The 15,504-nt window shown below is 36.4% G+C and overlaps 1 protein-coding gene across 1 annotated transcript in view; it reads right to left on the bottom strand.

The window, feature by feature from the left end:
- Positions 1-15,504, bottom strand: part of OCA2 (OCA2 melanosomal transmembrane protein) — a 180,534-nt gene that overhangs the window by 84,307 nt on the left and 80,723 nt on the right. Inside the window, exons 15-16 of the mRNA XM_079311855.1 lie at positions 14,079-14,217; positions 5,272-5,404 (exon numbers count right to left, since the gene is read on the bottom strand). Of these exons, the coding sequence (XP_079167981.1) occupies positions 5,272-5,404; positions 14,079-14,217 (272 nt within the window). The remainder of the gene's footprint in view (positions 1-5,271; positions 5,405-14,078; positions 14,218-15,504) is intronic.

Here is a 15,504-nt window from a genome sequence, read left to right as displayed (position 1 = left end):
TATTTGAAACACCATCAAAGTGAAAGCTTTCTGAAGCAAATAAACACAGATAATGTGTTACATAGAACTAAACAGTTCTTTTAAGCTCTGTTTTTTAGGGAGATCTTATGATTTCTGAAACATCAAAGTGAAAAACTTTGTCATAGCTTCACTGAAGCATTATTAATGGAAAGGCCATGCCTTGCCAACCACTGTATAACTGTGCAATCCTTTCACAACTGAGGTCTGTATACAAAAACAGAGGGGCACAAATGCTGTAAAAGAAACAGGTGCTAGCACTGTTTTTCCTTCCCATCAGTGATTTTCCTGTACCCATTCCTTCCATGAAAAATGTGTATAAAAAATTGTCAAGTGCTGCTCTATTGATTCAGAATGACACTATATTATACCTTCTTCCTGCATAAGACAGGTAAAGTAATATTACAGCTGCCTTCTTGTGATGGTTACATTACTGATGCACTAAGCAAATAACATGAGATTGACATATTCTCCTTGTTTTGCAATGTCAGAATATTATTTTTATCATCTGAAGACAAGAGGAGGCAGATTCTCTTTCCAAGGGGAATACTCTATCTACTCTAAAGCAATTCAAAGGACATATACAGGAATTAAAACTTAAAACTATATAAAATATTTAAAGATACAAAAATCTTCAATCTGTGGCAAGTAAATAAGTATACTTCTTTTCATACCTGATAATCAGAAGAGCTGTCAAAGGTGCAAATAATAAAAGACAGCTTTTGATTTGCATTTTCAAATATAAAGCCATGGCCCTGGTAGATCCTGATATATTATCCAAAAAGGAATAAACAAAGTGTCTAAAGGGACATTAAGACTACCTAGTTTGTTTGAGACTGAAAGTCTTACTGTTCTTTCAAATAAAAAATGCAATATCTACCAGTAAGTTATTATCTTAGATACCAAGAGCATTCCTAAGAAAGTTGGACCTTTTACTTCAGCATGATAATGTCCACAGTAGGAGAGTTAAAATGTTAACTATTCACAATTCAGTGTTAATATCTACAATTGGATTGCAGAGAAGAGAGGGGAAAAAAACCACACACAAAAAACCCAACACACATTTTACTGTCCACATCTGTCCTCAAGATTTAAAAATATTCCCCATGAAACCCAATGAAATTAGCATTTTAGGTGAGGGCTGAGGAGTAGAGTGCAGTGCATATTGCAAAACTTCCACCTGGACTGAGCTTGAAGTTGAATTCTTGACAGCATATTGAAATATTCCTTTATTTGGCCATAACTGTCTTCACAAACTGCTTGCTACTTTCCTCACTTGAATTAGCTTCCAAGTGAGGACAGGCCACTACTTCCAACGTCACATTAAACACCAATTATGCTTTACTGGCAGTTAGTAAAGCACCTATGTAAGTACAGATGCACCTCAGGATAGAGATTTGTCAATTTACTTAATTCAGCTATGTCACTAATGTACTTCTCACTGATTGTAGCAAGAAAAGGTTCATAAAGTTACAAAATATAAAAGCTACAAATATGTTACTAACGAAAATAGGACTAAGGACTGTTCTTTGACCCTGAGCAGCACAAGCACTGATGTTACATTACACCTTATCCTGGGTGCCCCATGTCCCTGCAGTGTCCTTCTGGCTTTAGACATTACTATTATTTTATGTGGCTTTTTGCATTTCAAAGTGTCTGGTGCTAAGTGTTGGAGTTTTCTTGCACGTCATCACAGTAGTTCTTTCCCCTCCTCCTCTCCCTTTTCTTCTCTTTGAGAACATCTGTAGAGCTTCACGTGGGATAAAGAAACAGATTTGCTCACTCATCTAGTTACCACATTTCCCACTGTGGGAAACAGCACTGTGTTTTTCACACATTAAGCACTTCACATATGACCATGATTAATTAGAAAATCCCTTCTGCTGTCAGCTTTGCATGCTGACTCTCCTACTACCATCAGTATTTTCCCAGCTGCTGCAGACAGTGAGCTGCACCAGAGGGAATCAAATGCTCCCCTCCCCCCTCCTGCTATTACCACTCATGCTTAAAGGGTGGATCTCTCCCTCAGCCAGTGAAAAGTCGCAAAAACAAAAAGAGCAAGCAATAAAGTAGAAATGGTGAGCTGGTGCCAAAGTTGTGCTAGGAGAAAGCTCCTCCTCCCTGGCAAAAATGGCCAGTATGATAATAGTTGTCACCAAAACATGTTCCACCCACTCTCCTGGGATAGCAACCTTGCCAAACACTGAGGTCCACATCTCCACTGCTTGACAACTGAGACTCAATACTGTTACACTTCCAAGGGACTAAATAATGTCTTGTTAACCCTTAAAGGAAGAAAAAACTTTGCTTTCAGGTTTTCAGAGTGGGAGTTGAAAGAGTAAATTTAATTCCTCTTACACTCAGATATTATTTCCCTTATGTATTCTTTTGTGAAAGTGTAGATACATAGAAACTTTTCAAACCTTCTCAGCTTACTCTTCTAGCACTACCATCTTTTGCTGCATCACACAGAACAAGGAGCAGGTTTATCAGCTAAAATCCATGCTCAAAAAAGTCCTCAAAAATCCCTTCTTAAAAAACATTAGATTTTTCTCTCTCATGGATGAGTTCTTCAGAGTCTTCCTTTCTTTTGTTAGCTACCCTGCTTGAAGCCACTAGAGGCAGACCCTGGTTCCTGGGGAAATAACAGGTATTTTTGCTGTGGCAGAGGTGCTGCAGATCAGTCTGAAAGCCGACAGATTAAAGACACTGGTAACATATAGTGTTGAAATTAAAATAAAAATGTATCTTCATAATAAAAGCATTGTTTTTAAAGTTCATGCTTATGCATTTTAATAATCTGTGTGTCCTAAAGCAGCAGAAAAAAACTTCAAGCACATGGTGCACAGGGATAAAAGAATATAGGGAGAATAATATACCAATTAAATCTCACATAAATTGTTTAATTGCTAATTGAGGGCAAGGTGAGGAGAGGCTGGTATTTAGTTGATTAAAACAGCTGCTTCAAACAAGCCATTTGAAGTTATCACAGAACCATTTCAACTGGAGATGAAAGGACTCCCAGAAGCACCTTGGAGGCCATTCTGCAAATCCAAACCATGACAGCTATCCCCTAATGGAGCTGTATTGGTCTCTTTCTTTCTCTTCCCCTCTCACAGAAATTTCCAATGGAAAGACTGGCTCTTCAGCATTTGTTCTAATTGAACAGCTCCTGATTTAGTTTGCAGCAAAGGATAAGCAGCTGATTACAAGAACACATGGTATACTGCCTAAGAGAACTGCTATATCTGAACAAACTAAGGTGCAGGTAACACAGATCACCAAGAAATTAATTGAGGGAGATAAGCTTACCAGTGTTTCGCTACTACAGTATTTCACTGACAAAAATACTATGTTGGTGAATAAACTGAACTATTCAGATGAATTTTAAAAATTTTCATACATTCTTTATTTCTTATAAAAACAAAACATATGCTTTAAAAGTTTATAGCCAAAAGGAAAAAAGTAACAATTCCATGTTCTAAAATATATATTTATAAAATAATGCAATTATGTCAGGATCAATACTGTTTACAGTTGGGAGAATTAATTTTCTCCATGGCTTTTTGAAAAAATCTTACTTTGTAGGCTCACAGGGAAAGAATCTAGGCATGTTAGGGTCTGAGTTACTTTCTTTATTTCTCTTGCTCTCTGGATAATATCTCTAAGGGTACTGAAAGCTGTTTTAAAATGAAAATGCCTGTCTCATACCAGACAGACATATTGGAGAAAGGTAAATTCTCCTTAAGTGTCTTAGAAAAGTTAAGCAGTATAATATCTAGAAAATATAAAAAATATTCTTGATTCTGGGAAAGACTTTGGCCTTTAGAGATACAAAAAGGTAAGCAGAATGCACCTTGTGCTGAATAGACACTGAAGTCAAAACCAAAAGTCTTCAGAACATCTTTCCAAGCAGGGAAATTTCTTCCCTGACTTGTCTATCAGATGGGATTCGAGGGACTTGATATGATATAGTGAGGAGAGGACTGTCACTTCTGCCTTTTAATAAAACCATAATCCTAAAGCAAATTTTCTCTGGAACAAGGCAAGACACTAGAGTTACTACTCTTTTTACCTAGATGAGATACCTATAATGAAAGTCTCTGCCATAGTTAATCACCTTGGACTCTCCTTATAGGAGAAAAGTAAGCTTTTAAGGCCTGCAATATATCTGTTCTAGCATAGACAGCTCCATTAGTCTTGAAAAGCACTTATCTTTCTCCACAGATTACAAATGAAGCCAAGATACATCAACCATATCAAAAGTTGTCCTCTCCATAAACAGATGCCACACACAGGTTCAGCCATTGAGCAGCACATAAAATGTGTGCTGCATGGTCAGTGGAAGGCTGGACCTGAAGTCTTCTGCAGCCAAAATGAAACAAGCATCAGTCCCAGTTGTACTCAGTCTTTGTACAAATCTTATTAATAAATTATACTTAGTGAAATATTTCTTACCTCATAAAGAAATTGTGAACATTTGGGGAGCTAGTATTAAATTCCGTCACTGAAAGAAAAGCTCTGAAGAAGAAGGATAAAACCTTCAAAATGACTGAATAGAAAAACATAAAAGCATGAAGACAAAAACAGGCTGACACTGTAGACAGTCATTGAAAGAGCTTTAGAAAGATGTCTAGAGACTATCGAGGTGAGTGACATAAAAAGACATAGATTTATTTCTACTGAATTGTAGAAATTATGCACTAGGGAAATTTAGGGTAGGAATAGCCACAGAGGCAAGCTGGAGAGGTCTTGGAAAGCTTTGCTTTGATGAAATGTCTTTTACTGACCACAGCCCATTGAAAGATTGCTGAAAAATTCAATGGAAGAAAACCATCAGCAAGGGAATGCATCAGTGCACTATGTTTGTCATAAGGGAAACCTGGGATATTTCTAAATCTAGGTTGTGAACTCAGCACCATGAGCAGATGTTATCTGTTGCAACACAGAACATCCTGATACTCGTGCCTATGGCTGTAATGAATGACGCAAAATATTCCTGCTAATCTTGTAAGATATTTAATAATTCATGTCAAAACCTCAATATTAGCACCAGAAAAACATCCACTTCCAAAAATCAGAAAATATCACAACTAAAAATAAAATATGAATTATTCATTGAAAAATTAATGTTCAGAGAGTGAGGAGGGTGGGCACTTCCATATGAAGACAGCATTGAGGTAGGCACGACTCAGTTTCCATTTAGTACATTTTCGGTGTAACAATTATAACTTTTTTCGTGCTCACACTTACCAACAATTTCACTTGGCTCCTTATTGTAAAGTTTTTTGTTCCAGTAAAGAAGTCTGAGAAAAGGAAAGGAGACCAGAACAACAAGGCAGATACCCAAAAACATATGCCCTGTGAAGGCTGCAAAATCCAATCCCTGAAAATAAAAACAAAAACTTAAATTAAAAATCACTTATTTTTCTATCTTACCTACAGGGAAAAGTATTCAGCTTTATGTATGTTTATCAATAATAAATATAAAGTAACATAGTAAGTTCCAAGTACATTATCTGCTGTATTTCACCTGTTTCAAGGAGACAAGCCACATTACAATTTAATTCAGAGAACTAAAACATTGCATTATAAGTTACTATGACACACACCTAGTGTTCCTGAAATGTACAGTAAAAAACCCCAAACTGAATTATTAACTTTTATTCTCACCTGAATCACTGTAAATTCATTTCAAATCACTCAAAGTCTCAGAAGTAGTTGAATTTTAATGACCAGCTTTTGTTTTAAACTGGTGAGAACAGAAATGTTTACAATAATTCTATCTGAACCATTCTTCTGCAATAAAAGTATTACATGTCAATATTGTGTTTATTCTTTTTTCTGGTTAATAAATGAACACATTTCTTTATATTTTGCATAATGAAATCTTTTAATGAAGGAGATTTAAGAAAGGTTAAGAAGAATGTATTAAACAAGCAAAAAGAATGAATAGTGACAATTTGCCCTAAAACTAATATTTGCCATGCTTTGAGTAGGACATTGGACTAGATGACCTCTAGGGTTCTTTTCAGCTGAGTTATTTCATTGCTCTATATGACACACATTGTAGTGAATATGGGTTAACCTTTGGGCTGGGCTTTTCTGAAGTAGCCATGACTTGCCTGTTCAAAAGAAGTTACCCATAAGCTCCAAGCAAGATCACATCCAAGCACTCTGGTAGTAGGAACTGTTTTATATTCAAAAAACAGAGGTTGTCTGAACTGCTGATCCCAGCAGAACAGATCTGTGATGCCTGCAATAAAGCATAGCTCAAGCCCTGGATAGCCCAGGTTGTCCCAGCTGAATTTTCAGAGCACCCACTGATTTCTCATACTCCAGAAAGTTGGTTGATCTCCCTGCATCACACCTCCACGTCTCTATTGTGCCCTGATTTTTAACTATGAGTTTCCTACAGATCCTATGGTAATTCCAATGCATATTTAAAGTGGCTTCCCTTGCAACAGCAGCTGATTCTACCTCCAATGTGTTAAGACTATTGGGAATTTACTGCTTTTAATGTGTATGCTTCTATATTGTCAAATGCTAAAAGAATTTATGTGGAAATTTCCTAGTTGAAATGTCTCTGGTTCAAAAAAAGGAAGAAAAAGTTTTTCTATTGCACCACAGGGCATAATAAAAAGACAGATAACACAAGAAACTGATGACAGTCATAAAGAACTTTCATAGCCAGATAAAGATTGGTGCTCTTTGGCAAAAAAATCCATAGCTCGCAGACAGTGAAATAAATCTCAAACCATAAATATGCAGACCTAGGATTAGAATTTGATCCTATTAAAATACAGTTTTAAGCTTCTTGAGGTAATGTCATCCATACTTGCTATTTAATAGTTGATTCCTTGACTCTTCTACTCCCCAGACACTAAAAGGTGAAACTACACCTGTTCATTCTCTGGCCTTTTTCTGTAACTTAGCTACAGCCATTGGTTTTATAAAAGCAGAAGGAAGACTTCAGGAATTGGAATGAGATTATTTTAAGAATTGGACAGAAAGAAGTGACACCACAAAGAAAAATAATGTACCTTCATTCAGTTTGCCTACAAAATAGGTCAGCCACTCAGGTGTCTGACATCTCTGTAAGACAGATTTTACAAATCAGTTTTTATAAAGATTGGCCTCTGGGCATGAAGTTAAGATTTAGAGCTACAGGAGACATTTCTATGAGGGATGAAAACAACATTCATAACTCTAGGAAGTTTACAAATTAATGAAAAAAGAACTCCTGCAGAATTTTTCAGTGCTTGTGAGACCTGCCCCTAAAGTACATAAACTCCATATACACTGTTTATTTCCTTAATTACAACCAATGGCAATAAATTGACAATAAATCTAATTTATATATGGGTTGCCTCTAAGATTATAGCCAAAAAGAAAGATCATAAAACTGTGGCCAGAAAAATAAAAACTTAAACCTTAAAAGGTAAAGTGGCTATAGTTTAGAAATTATGCGAAATCATTATTCAGTTTTGTATGGCCTCTAAAATGGCACAAAGAGATGTAGGAAGCCAAAATTATTTACTCTGCAAAAACACTGAAGCTACACCAGCCAAAATAAAAACATCTAAACCTGACTGGAGAGAAAGAATTATCTTCTGAAAGAAAAATGACTGGGAAACAGATGGTTGAAGAGCAATGAAGTAGTTAGGAGTGGTCAGATTCTATTCAATACAGAATTACCAGAATGAGGAAAGTTACTTTTGCACTCTGACTAGTCTTACAAAAAAGCAGTGGAGATGAAACTTTTCTTAGGCTGACATCAATCGCATCATGCCCACATCATGAAGAAAGATGCCAGCTACCAGGGCAAATATGATGGTAGAAATTCTCTGCAGAAATATGCAGAAAGAAAGATGTTGAAGTAGGAAGTAAAAAAATAAATAGGAACCCAATGGATTTTTGGTAACTCTCAAGTTCAAATATGTTCTATCTTCATCACATATTAAAGGATCTTGCATTTAAGTAAGTGGCTTATTGCAAATAAACACAAATATAAAAAGTCACTTGCCTTTACATTTTTATTATCACACCAATATCAAAGGAAAAAAATTGTGTCTGGTTCCTGAAATACCACAATACCGAGACATCTCAAAGCATCCAGCACAAGAAATACATCACTTGAAACCCACAAAATAATTTATTGATGAAGAAAATCTCCTCAACCTAGAGGGCAAAGGAAAATGCTGAGGGTAAGAAGGAGGTCTCAGGTCTGACTCATAGCTGAAAGGAATTGAAATGAGATAGAGATCACAATACTCTAAAAAAAAAAAAAAAATCAGGATTAACACAGCTTCATGATATAAGAGCTGACGTAGATAAGTCTTGAAAGTGATTTGCAGACACCATCACAAGAAGAAAAAATATCTACTATGGCATCCTATCCAAGAGCTTACCCAAACTTTTCAGAGGGAGGAGTTGGGCTGAGATTCAGGATTTTGTTCAAGTTCATAATATCAGCACTTTGATCTTTCATATCTCTGAGATCCCTGGTGAAAAAGAAAATATGCTGCTCTGCTCCTTCTGCAGATCAGCTTTCCACTTCAGCTGAAACAAATTGTTTTCTAACATGGAGTGAGCCTATTTCAGGGCAGAGCTTGCATGACAGGATTGTCAGTGATAACACAATACCAGAGTCAGCTCTCTACCCATCCCTTGTTCCTGGATTTCCTCCCCATTACCTCCTTGCATTGATCCACAAGAGACAGTGAGTGAAAATGAATCCTGATTACCACTAGCCTTAGACAGCAAATGTCTGTAGCCATGAAGAGACTGAGGACTACCAAGTGCATTAGTTTTTATGGCTGATATAAGAAAGGCTCTGTTTTAAAATACAGACAGCTGCCCTCCCTGATGCTTTGGCTGGGTGCTTAGCACCAGCCTTTCTGCAACACAGGAAATGTATTTTCAGGGAAAAATAAGGCTGATTTCACACCAGGCATTATCAGGTAACTAGTAGCCAGGTGGCAACCTCTCAGGGAACTTTAGGAGACTAAAATGTTTTTTTCATTGTACCACAGATACCAAAAATGCAGCAGAGGATACCAAGGTCATGGCACAGTTGCTTCATCAGTTGCCCCTGTTCCTTTTCCCACACCCCAGAAAACATACACAGCATCTCCACAGAGCTACATTCATAACCTTTGTGGCTGTGGATAACATATTTTATACCTCCTGAGTCTTCTGCACTGCTGAGACCAGGATTCAGCATTGTAGAAAAGCATTAAAGTGCTCCCCATGTCTGCTGCATACAACAAAAAGTCATTTTCACAAAGATTTTCTTTTCCTGCACAATAGACTGAAATAGAATTGACATGCACAATAGGCATGAAATATTTTTCTTCCAGGAGATTTCAATCTATGAGATAAATACAAAACATGTTTCAAATGTCCCTTACTTGAGGCTATGATGATTGTGTCAAATTCTTCCTGTTCCCCAGTCGAGAGAAAATCTAAAGATTTTGTTTTAGCAAGACAACAGCCTAAAGGTTCCACTGCCTCGAGATTCAGAACTGAAACAGAGTGGGCATCTTTCCTTGGTTTATAGTTTAAAATGCAAAGTTAAATAAATCAATTTCATATTAGGAGGAAGTATCATATTGTTTTCCTAAAATTCTAACATTTTATCATCTTGATTATTATTTTTTTTCATTGCTTCTGGAGATGTGAAATTAAATTCTAGTAATTCAAATCTTTCCACAAGAAATCTGCCTTTTTAGAGTGATGAAAAAGTAAAAATTATAGCTAGGTGCAGCAATTTGGGGAGCAGCAGGTACTGTGTTTCTAGCCAGAATGTCCTTTACTTAATATTTTAAAACTAATAGAATTAAGAGGAGCATGACTAATTTATTATTTCTACACTGGCTTAAACATCACTTCTAGCTGAGTGACTGAGATCTGCATTTTCTCTTGTGGGAGCTGCTCATGATGTCACTGAGCCAGAAATCACTGATGGTCTAACCCAGTTACATGAAGATAATGTTTATTTGAGATGCTGATGAACCTACTTTTTTGTTTTACATTATGCTGTTTAATTATTACCACATGGACAGATGGTAAAAATTCTGAAATGAGATGTAAGACTATTTATTTTAGTTCATGCACTTTACCTAAGTTAAATTTTCCCTTGAGAAAAGGAATCAATGAAACATCAAAAGAAGGGGTAGAGTTCTACAAACTGATTAAAAGTATTAACAAGCATGTATCCAGCAAACTCATCAAAAAAAGCCTACTAAACTATGGGAATCCATTTTACCAGCGCTTGAAATATCTGTAAAGATTCATACATGGGATTTTATCTTCTTTTTTTTTCAGAAGTATCTGCTTTCATTAGTATATTTTTTGGTATCACAATTTTTCATTAAATATAACCAACTAATGTCACATCATGCTAATTTCCATCATGAAGGCTGAAAGTCTCTAAAAGGCAGCACAGGAAAAACTGGTGTCTGTCAATTTTCCAGGATATTCCTGTTAAATGGCAGGAATAATTCTGAGTGGTCTGCTGAAACCCCCAAATCCTCAGCAAACATCAGATTAACAGCACAAGCTTTATCACATGCTAACAAAAAGAGTAAATAAAAGGATGCAATCCAGTGGCTAACATATGCTAAAACTGCCTTTGCCCTTATCATTCCTTCTTTTATGCAGATTTAGCCTAGATACACCAGTGCACATGTTCACTATCACTCTGTTCACAGCATCATTTTGCTCTGGAGACCTATTTGCCATCCATTCTTTAAAGAACTTGGCACCACAGCCTGTGCTTAGACCACAGCAACTTCTGATCCCAAAGATGTGTTTGTAGAAGTCTGTGGAGTTCCCAAATACAGAAGATTTGCTCTCCAACCCTTCTGAGAGCAAGAACCATATCCATATGCTCTATTGTGCATATAAACATGGAGTTCTGAAGTCTGAAACCCATATCTCTCCAAAATAAAAATATAGTTTTGTTAACAATGGCCATTCTGTAGCAGCTCTCTAAAGATAATAAAATATTAAAAAATATTTTATATTTGCTAAACACCTTCTTCATTTAGTCTAATTTTCCTTCCCTAATATAAATGCCATTTTGTGAAAATTCTTCCAACTCCAACTAAGAACAACCAAGACCACAACAAATCTTCCTCTCCTGTTATGCAAATGTCCAGTCATGATGGTAGGGAATGCATCAGGATTATAAATTAACAACAGCTACAAAGGAAAAAAAAAAATAACATTCATTTGCATCTCAAGACAAGTAAAGAGACTTATTGCTACATTTTAATGAGCAAAATGTTACAAAAAATCTTATTCATTCAAACATGGTTTAAATAAAATATTTTTAATATGATGTGAGTTTTCCCCAGAACCGAGGAAGAAATGTCTCTGCAGCACTACAGTAAACAAAAAATAAAGCATTTCTAACACTATAAGCAGATAACAGCACCCAAAGTAACAAGGCTGCATTTCATTTCATCTTGTTATAAAATCCAAGGTTTCCTACAAAAATGTAAACTTGCATCATATTTTACTTGGATGCTTTTAGAGGCTGATGTACAGCAGTAAAAGTTCAAAAAAACTGGTAAAATTCTCCTTCTGATAGCATCTAAATAAAGTAGAAAACCAAATAATCTACATAGGACAGTTCACTATTCAACTTCCAAGTACTCCTGTACTTACCGTGCAAAAGTGACACTGAGAAGGAAATACAAGAGAATGAAAAGGAGAATTTCAACAAAAATATCAAGTGGAAAAAATTCCTAGGATGTCCAAAAACATGACTATAATGCTAAAAGGAGGTAAAAAACAAGTATTTTCTATAGAAAACATCATAATAGAAATTAATAAAATGCACTGCATGAAGGAGTGTTTCTAAGATGTCATTAATGCATTCAAGAACTTTTACCTCTGAAACAATTCATAAAAAGAAAAAGGAATAAAATAAATTTTACTTTATGCTAATGTAGTAGACTCCCCATTTTAGACACAGAACCGTGGTAGCTCATAAAACTCTTCTTCACAGCAACCTTAACTAGAAGTAGTTTCAGAAACAAGACAACAATGTCTATATTTCTCCTTCTGATCAAAAGAGAGCATGCTGGAGTGGGTGGACAAGATTAGTAACCCAGCTATTAGTTCAACAGCTCAGACTGTAAGAGGCCAGATGGTCCAGCTCCCTCTCTGACCTCTCTCTTGGCTTTATCCAGTTACCCCAGCCAGCACTCTCCTAGGCAAATCTCCTTTAGAAGGGTTGAGCCCTAAGCAGTGAGGACATACCTCAGACCATGACACTGTGCCTGGGCCAAGTGATGGGGCCAAGGATAGGTATTTGACTATTTGACCCTCCTTTATTTATATACATAGATATAATCATTGAGAATATAGAAAAGAAGCAGCTTAAATTCTATGGCCCTGTGTTGAACCTAATCTATTTTGTTACGTTCTTACTTCTGTGATGCAACAAAAGATCTAAAAATAATCCAGACTGAAAACATCTGTAAAGACTTTTTGTGCTTGTTTCAGGCACAGAATGTGCTATAATTTCATATTTACTAGGGTACTTATACATCTGAGTCCTACTAAAAATATCAATAGCTCAAACAAGAAAAATGTAACATGGTTTCTTTTCAATTATGATTGCTTAATTGTTTTGTATGTTTTTAGCCACTTCTAAAGGTTCTATAAAGATGATGAGTTTCTGTTTAGGAAAATTACCTGCATGTCAGGTGCTAATTATTCTCTTTTAGATCAGAAGTCTGAAATAAGTGCACAGATTTCATATCTAAAATGTAAAACTTAGCTATCAAATTCTCAGCTAACAATGAACATTAAAGCCTTCCAAGTCACCATCCAAACTGGTCAACTGCAATAAATTTCAAATATTTTGGTGGTAAACATTCAGTTTATTGAACACTATGAACTTTCAAAGACCTTTTCCAACCTGGAAAGTACTTAATTGAGTGCATTCAGTTAATTAGAAGAGATCTTTCTTTTATAGAGCAATAGAAATATAAGTGACTCCAAATGAAAAAAAAAAAAAAAACCAAAAAAATAAAAAACCCCATAAAGTTAGTATTTTATACTAGAATTCCCTCATCTGCTTTCACAGTTGTTTTTGCACTAGCTCAATTTAACACTAAATTTCTCTAGAATTATTTATACTGGGGGGGGGTGGTTATGACACCTGGCCAAAACAGAAAGTTCAAGCCTGGTGTCCTTACAGATGTGCCCATTACATTACTGCCCCTTCTATGGTGCTGCTTGCTGGTGAGGAGAAAAGCAGACCTGCCCCATCCCAGGAGGGCTGCCCCTCCCATGCTGAGCAGACTTGTCTCCCTGCTGCCCCAGAAGAAATGGTGGGACTGGGATGCTCCTGCTGGCTGGTTCTTGTCCTGCAGTCCCACCCAGCACCAGCCACCACAGCTTTCCCTTTGGCACCAGCACTCAGCAAACAATAGAAGAGCCAAGTGTTGGAAGCTAAAATCTGTCTCTGCAGCCTAGAGATAGCAAAACATTGTGAGGAGGTGGAAACCAGCTGCAGCCTGTGCTGCACAGGAGAAGCATCCACCCCCCTCTCACACCCCACATCCCCTTTAGCTGTGCTTGAAGGGTAAAATGCCTCACATATGTCATGGCTCTATAGGGGCAAAGCAACTTTTCATTGTCTCATATTTAACTTTTGAGAGAAAACCTATACTGAAAATATAGATGGATTTTCATCTTCATTTTCACATTTTTGTTTTCTTCCAACTTGTTGCCCTGTCTGCAGCCCTCTCTTGTTCTGCTTCTTTCCTCACTTTGCCATGGATAAGGAAATCCTCACCAACAACAAAAAAAGGAAACTGGTATTCTCAGTCCAGATCAAAAAGTCTATTCTTCAACATCATTTTGTCCCCAAAAAGACCACTCTCTTCTGTCTGATCATCCTACTAGAAAAGAAGTAGCATGGCAAAAAAAGTAGATTATGTTCTGTTTATATGGCTGTCTGAGGGAAGAGAAGGATCAACATTGCATAAGTCAACACTACTACTTAAATTTAGTAGCCAAACGACTGCAGTACATACCCTCTTTCTCAGCTCCTGCTTTGAAACAATAATCACATTTGGAGGATCCCCAACAGCAGTGGCAGCCCCCCCAATATTTGTGAAGATTACTTCTGCAATCAGGACGTGCCTAGGATCAAGATTAAGTACTTCACAGAGCCTGCAGTGTAAAGATAATGAAATTAACTTCTTATCCCATGCATAAATTACCTTAAATCTTAAAATGCACAAAAATAACAAAATGCAGACATTTCACAGAAAAATTGTAGGGTTTTAAACATAGTATGTCAATAAATGCTGTGTTAAAGCATTTATTGTGCTAGAGTAATTATAACAATATAAATGAAAGTTTATATATTTTCTTTACATTCAAATGCAATTATTAACACCTACAAAATTTATGCATTTTTAAAGCATTTAATTAAAAGTAGTCAATTACTACAAGAATCAGACTACACAGAAAATAGTATTTCAGATTTTCAGTGTGATACAGCTTCTGAAGCCATGGTGCTTAAGCTGCACTGACCTGTGGAAAACTATTCTGGTCAACCACAGGCTCTGCACTCAGCAACAGTGATTAACTTTCTTATGGGAAGCAGTGGTAGAGGATTGTGCAGGCTGCCTATTAGCCATGAATCATCTATTAGAGATTTCAGCTTTCAGGCTAAGTTTATCTAGTTTATTCTGTTCCTATTTTCCTCCTTTTCTAAAGCTTGATCATGAGTGTTTCTATTTGCAATGAAACAAGCAGAAAATACATGTTCCTTATGGTTAAAAAAATCTCAGATTGTTTTTAGCCATTCAAATATATTTAATACTTTTTTAGAAGGATGCTTTGATGAGAAGAAGTAAAATGCTTCTTTAGTAAGAAGCACCTTAAAATGCTGTGGCAAACTGGGGTTGACTCAGTAACCTCATGATCCGTTTGAACTCAGAGCCCATTTACATAGAGTAATCTTCACACAGATTACTCCAACTCACAAATGACATTTACACGCACACCTGCATAATCAGCTCTGTTCTGAAGCACGTGTTTGGCTTTAAACTTGGGCTGTGGTAATAAAGGCTGAAAGTTAAAGTCCCACCGAAGCACTTTTGAGCAAAAAAAAACTGCTTTCCTCCTTACAACTTATCAAAAGGTAGTTCCAGGATGTAAAGATAGAGGCCACACTTAAATTATTTTCCCCTATATCTCATAGTAGAAGTGGGGAAGAGTGTGTAGGAAGAATGCTTTCTCACCACAGTGTTCCCACACATTTCCCTGAAAGAAGGGTTGAACTTCACTGTTTAGCCTAAGTCTGTGTTATTAAAACCTATATTTCAAAGAGAAAAGAGTGTATTGCAAAAAAACCTTAACCTGATTCACTTACACTATCACCAAGAGTGTCAATTTAAAACTCAGAAAAAAACACACTCAGATGGCATATATGTCAGCACATAAGAACTC

Source organism: Erithacus rubecula (assembly GCF_903797595.1).
Source record: "Erithacus rubecula genome assembly, chromosome: 1".
Taxonomy (NCBI): Eukaryota; Metazoa; Chordata; class Aves; order Passeriformes; family Muscicapidae; genus Erithacus; species Erithacus rubecula.
Note: the sequence above shows the minus strand (reverse complement) of the source record. Positions and strands in the feature narration are given on the sequence as shown.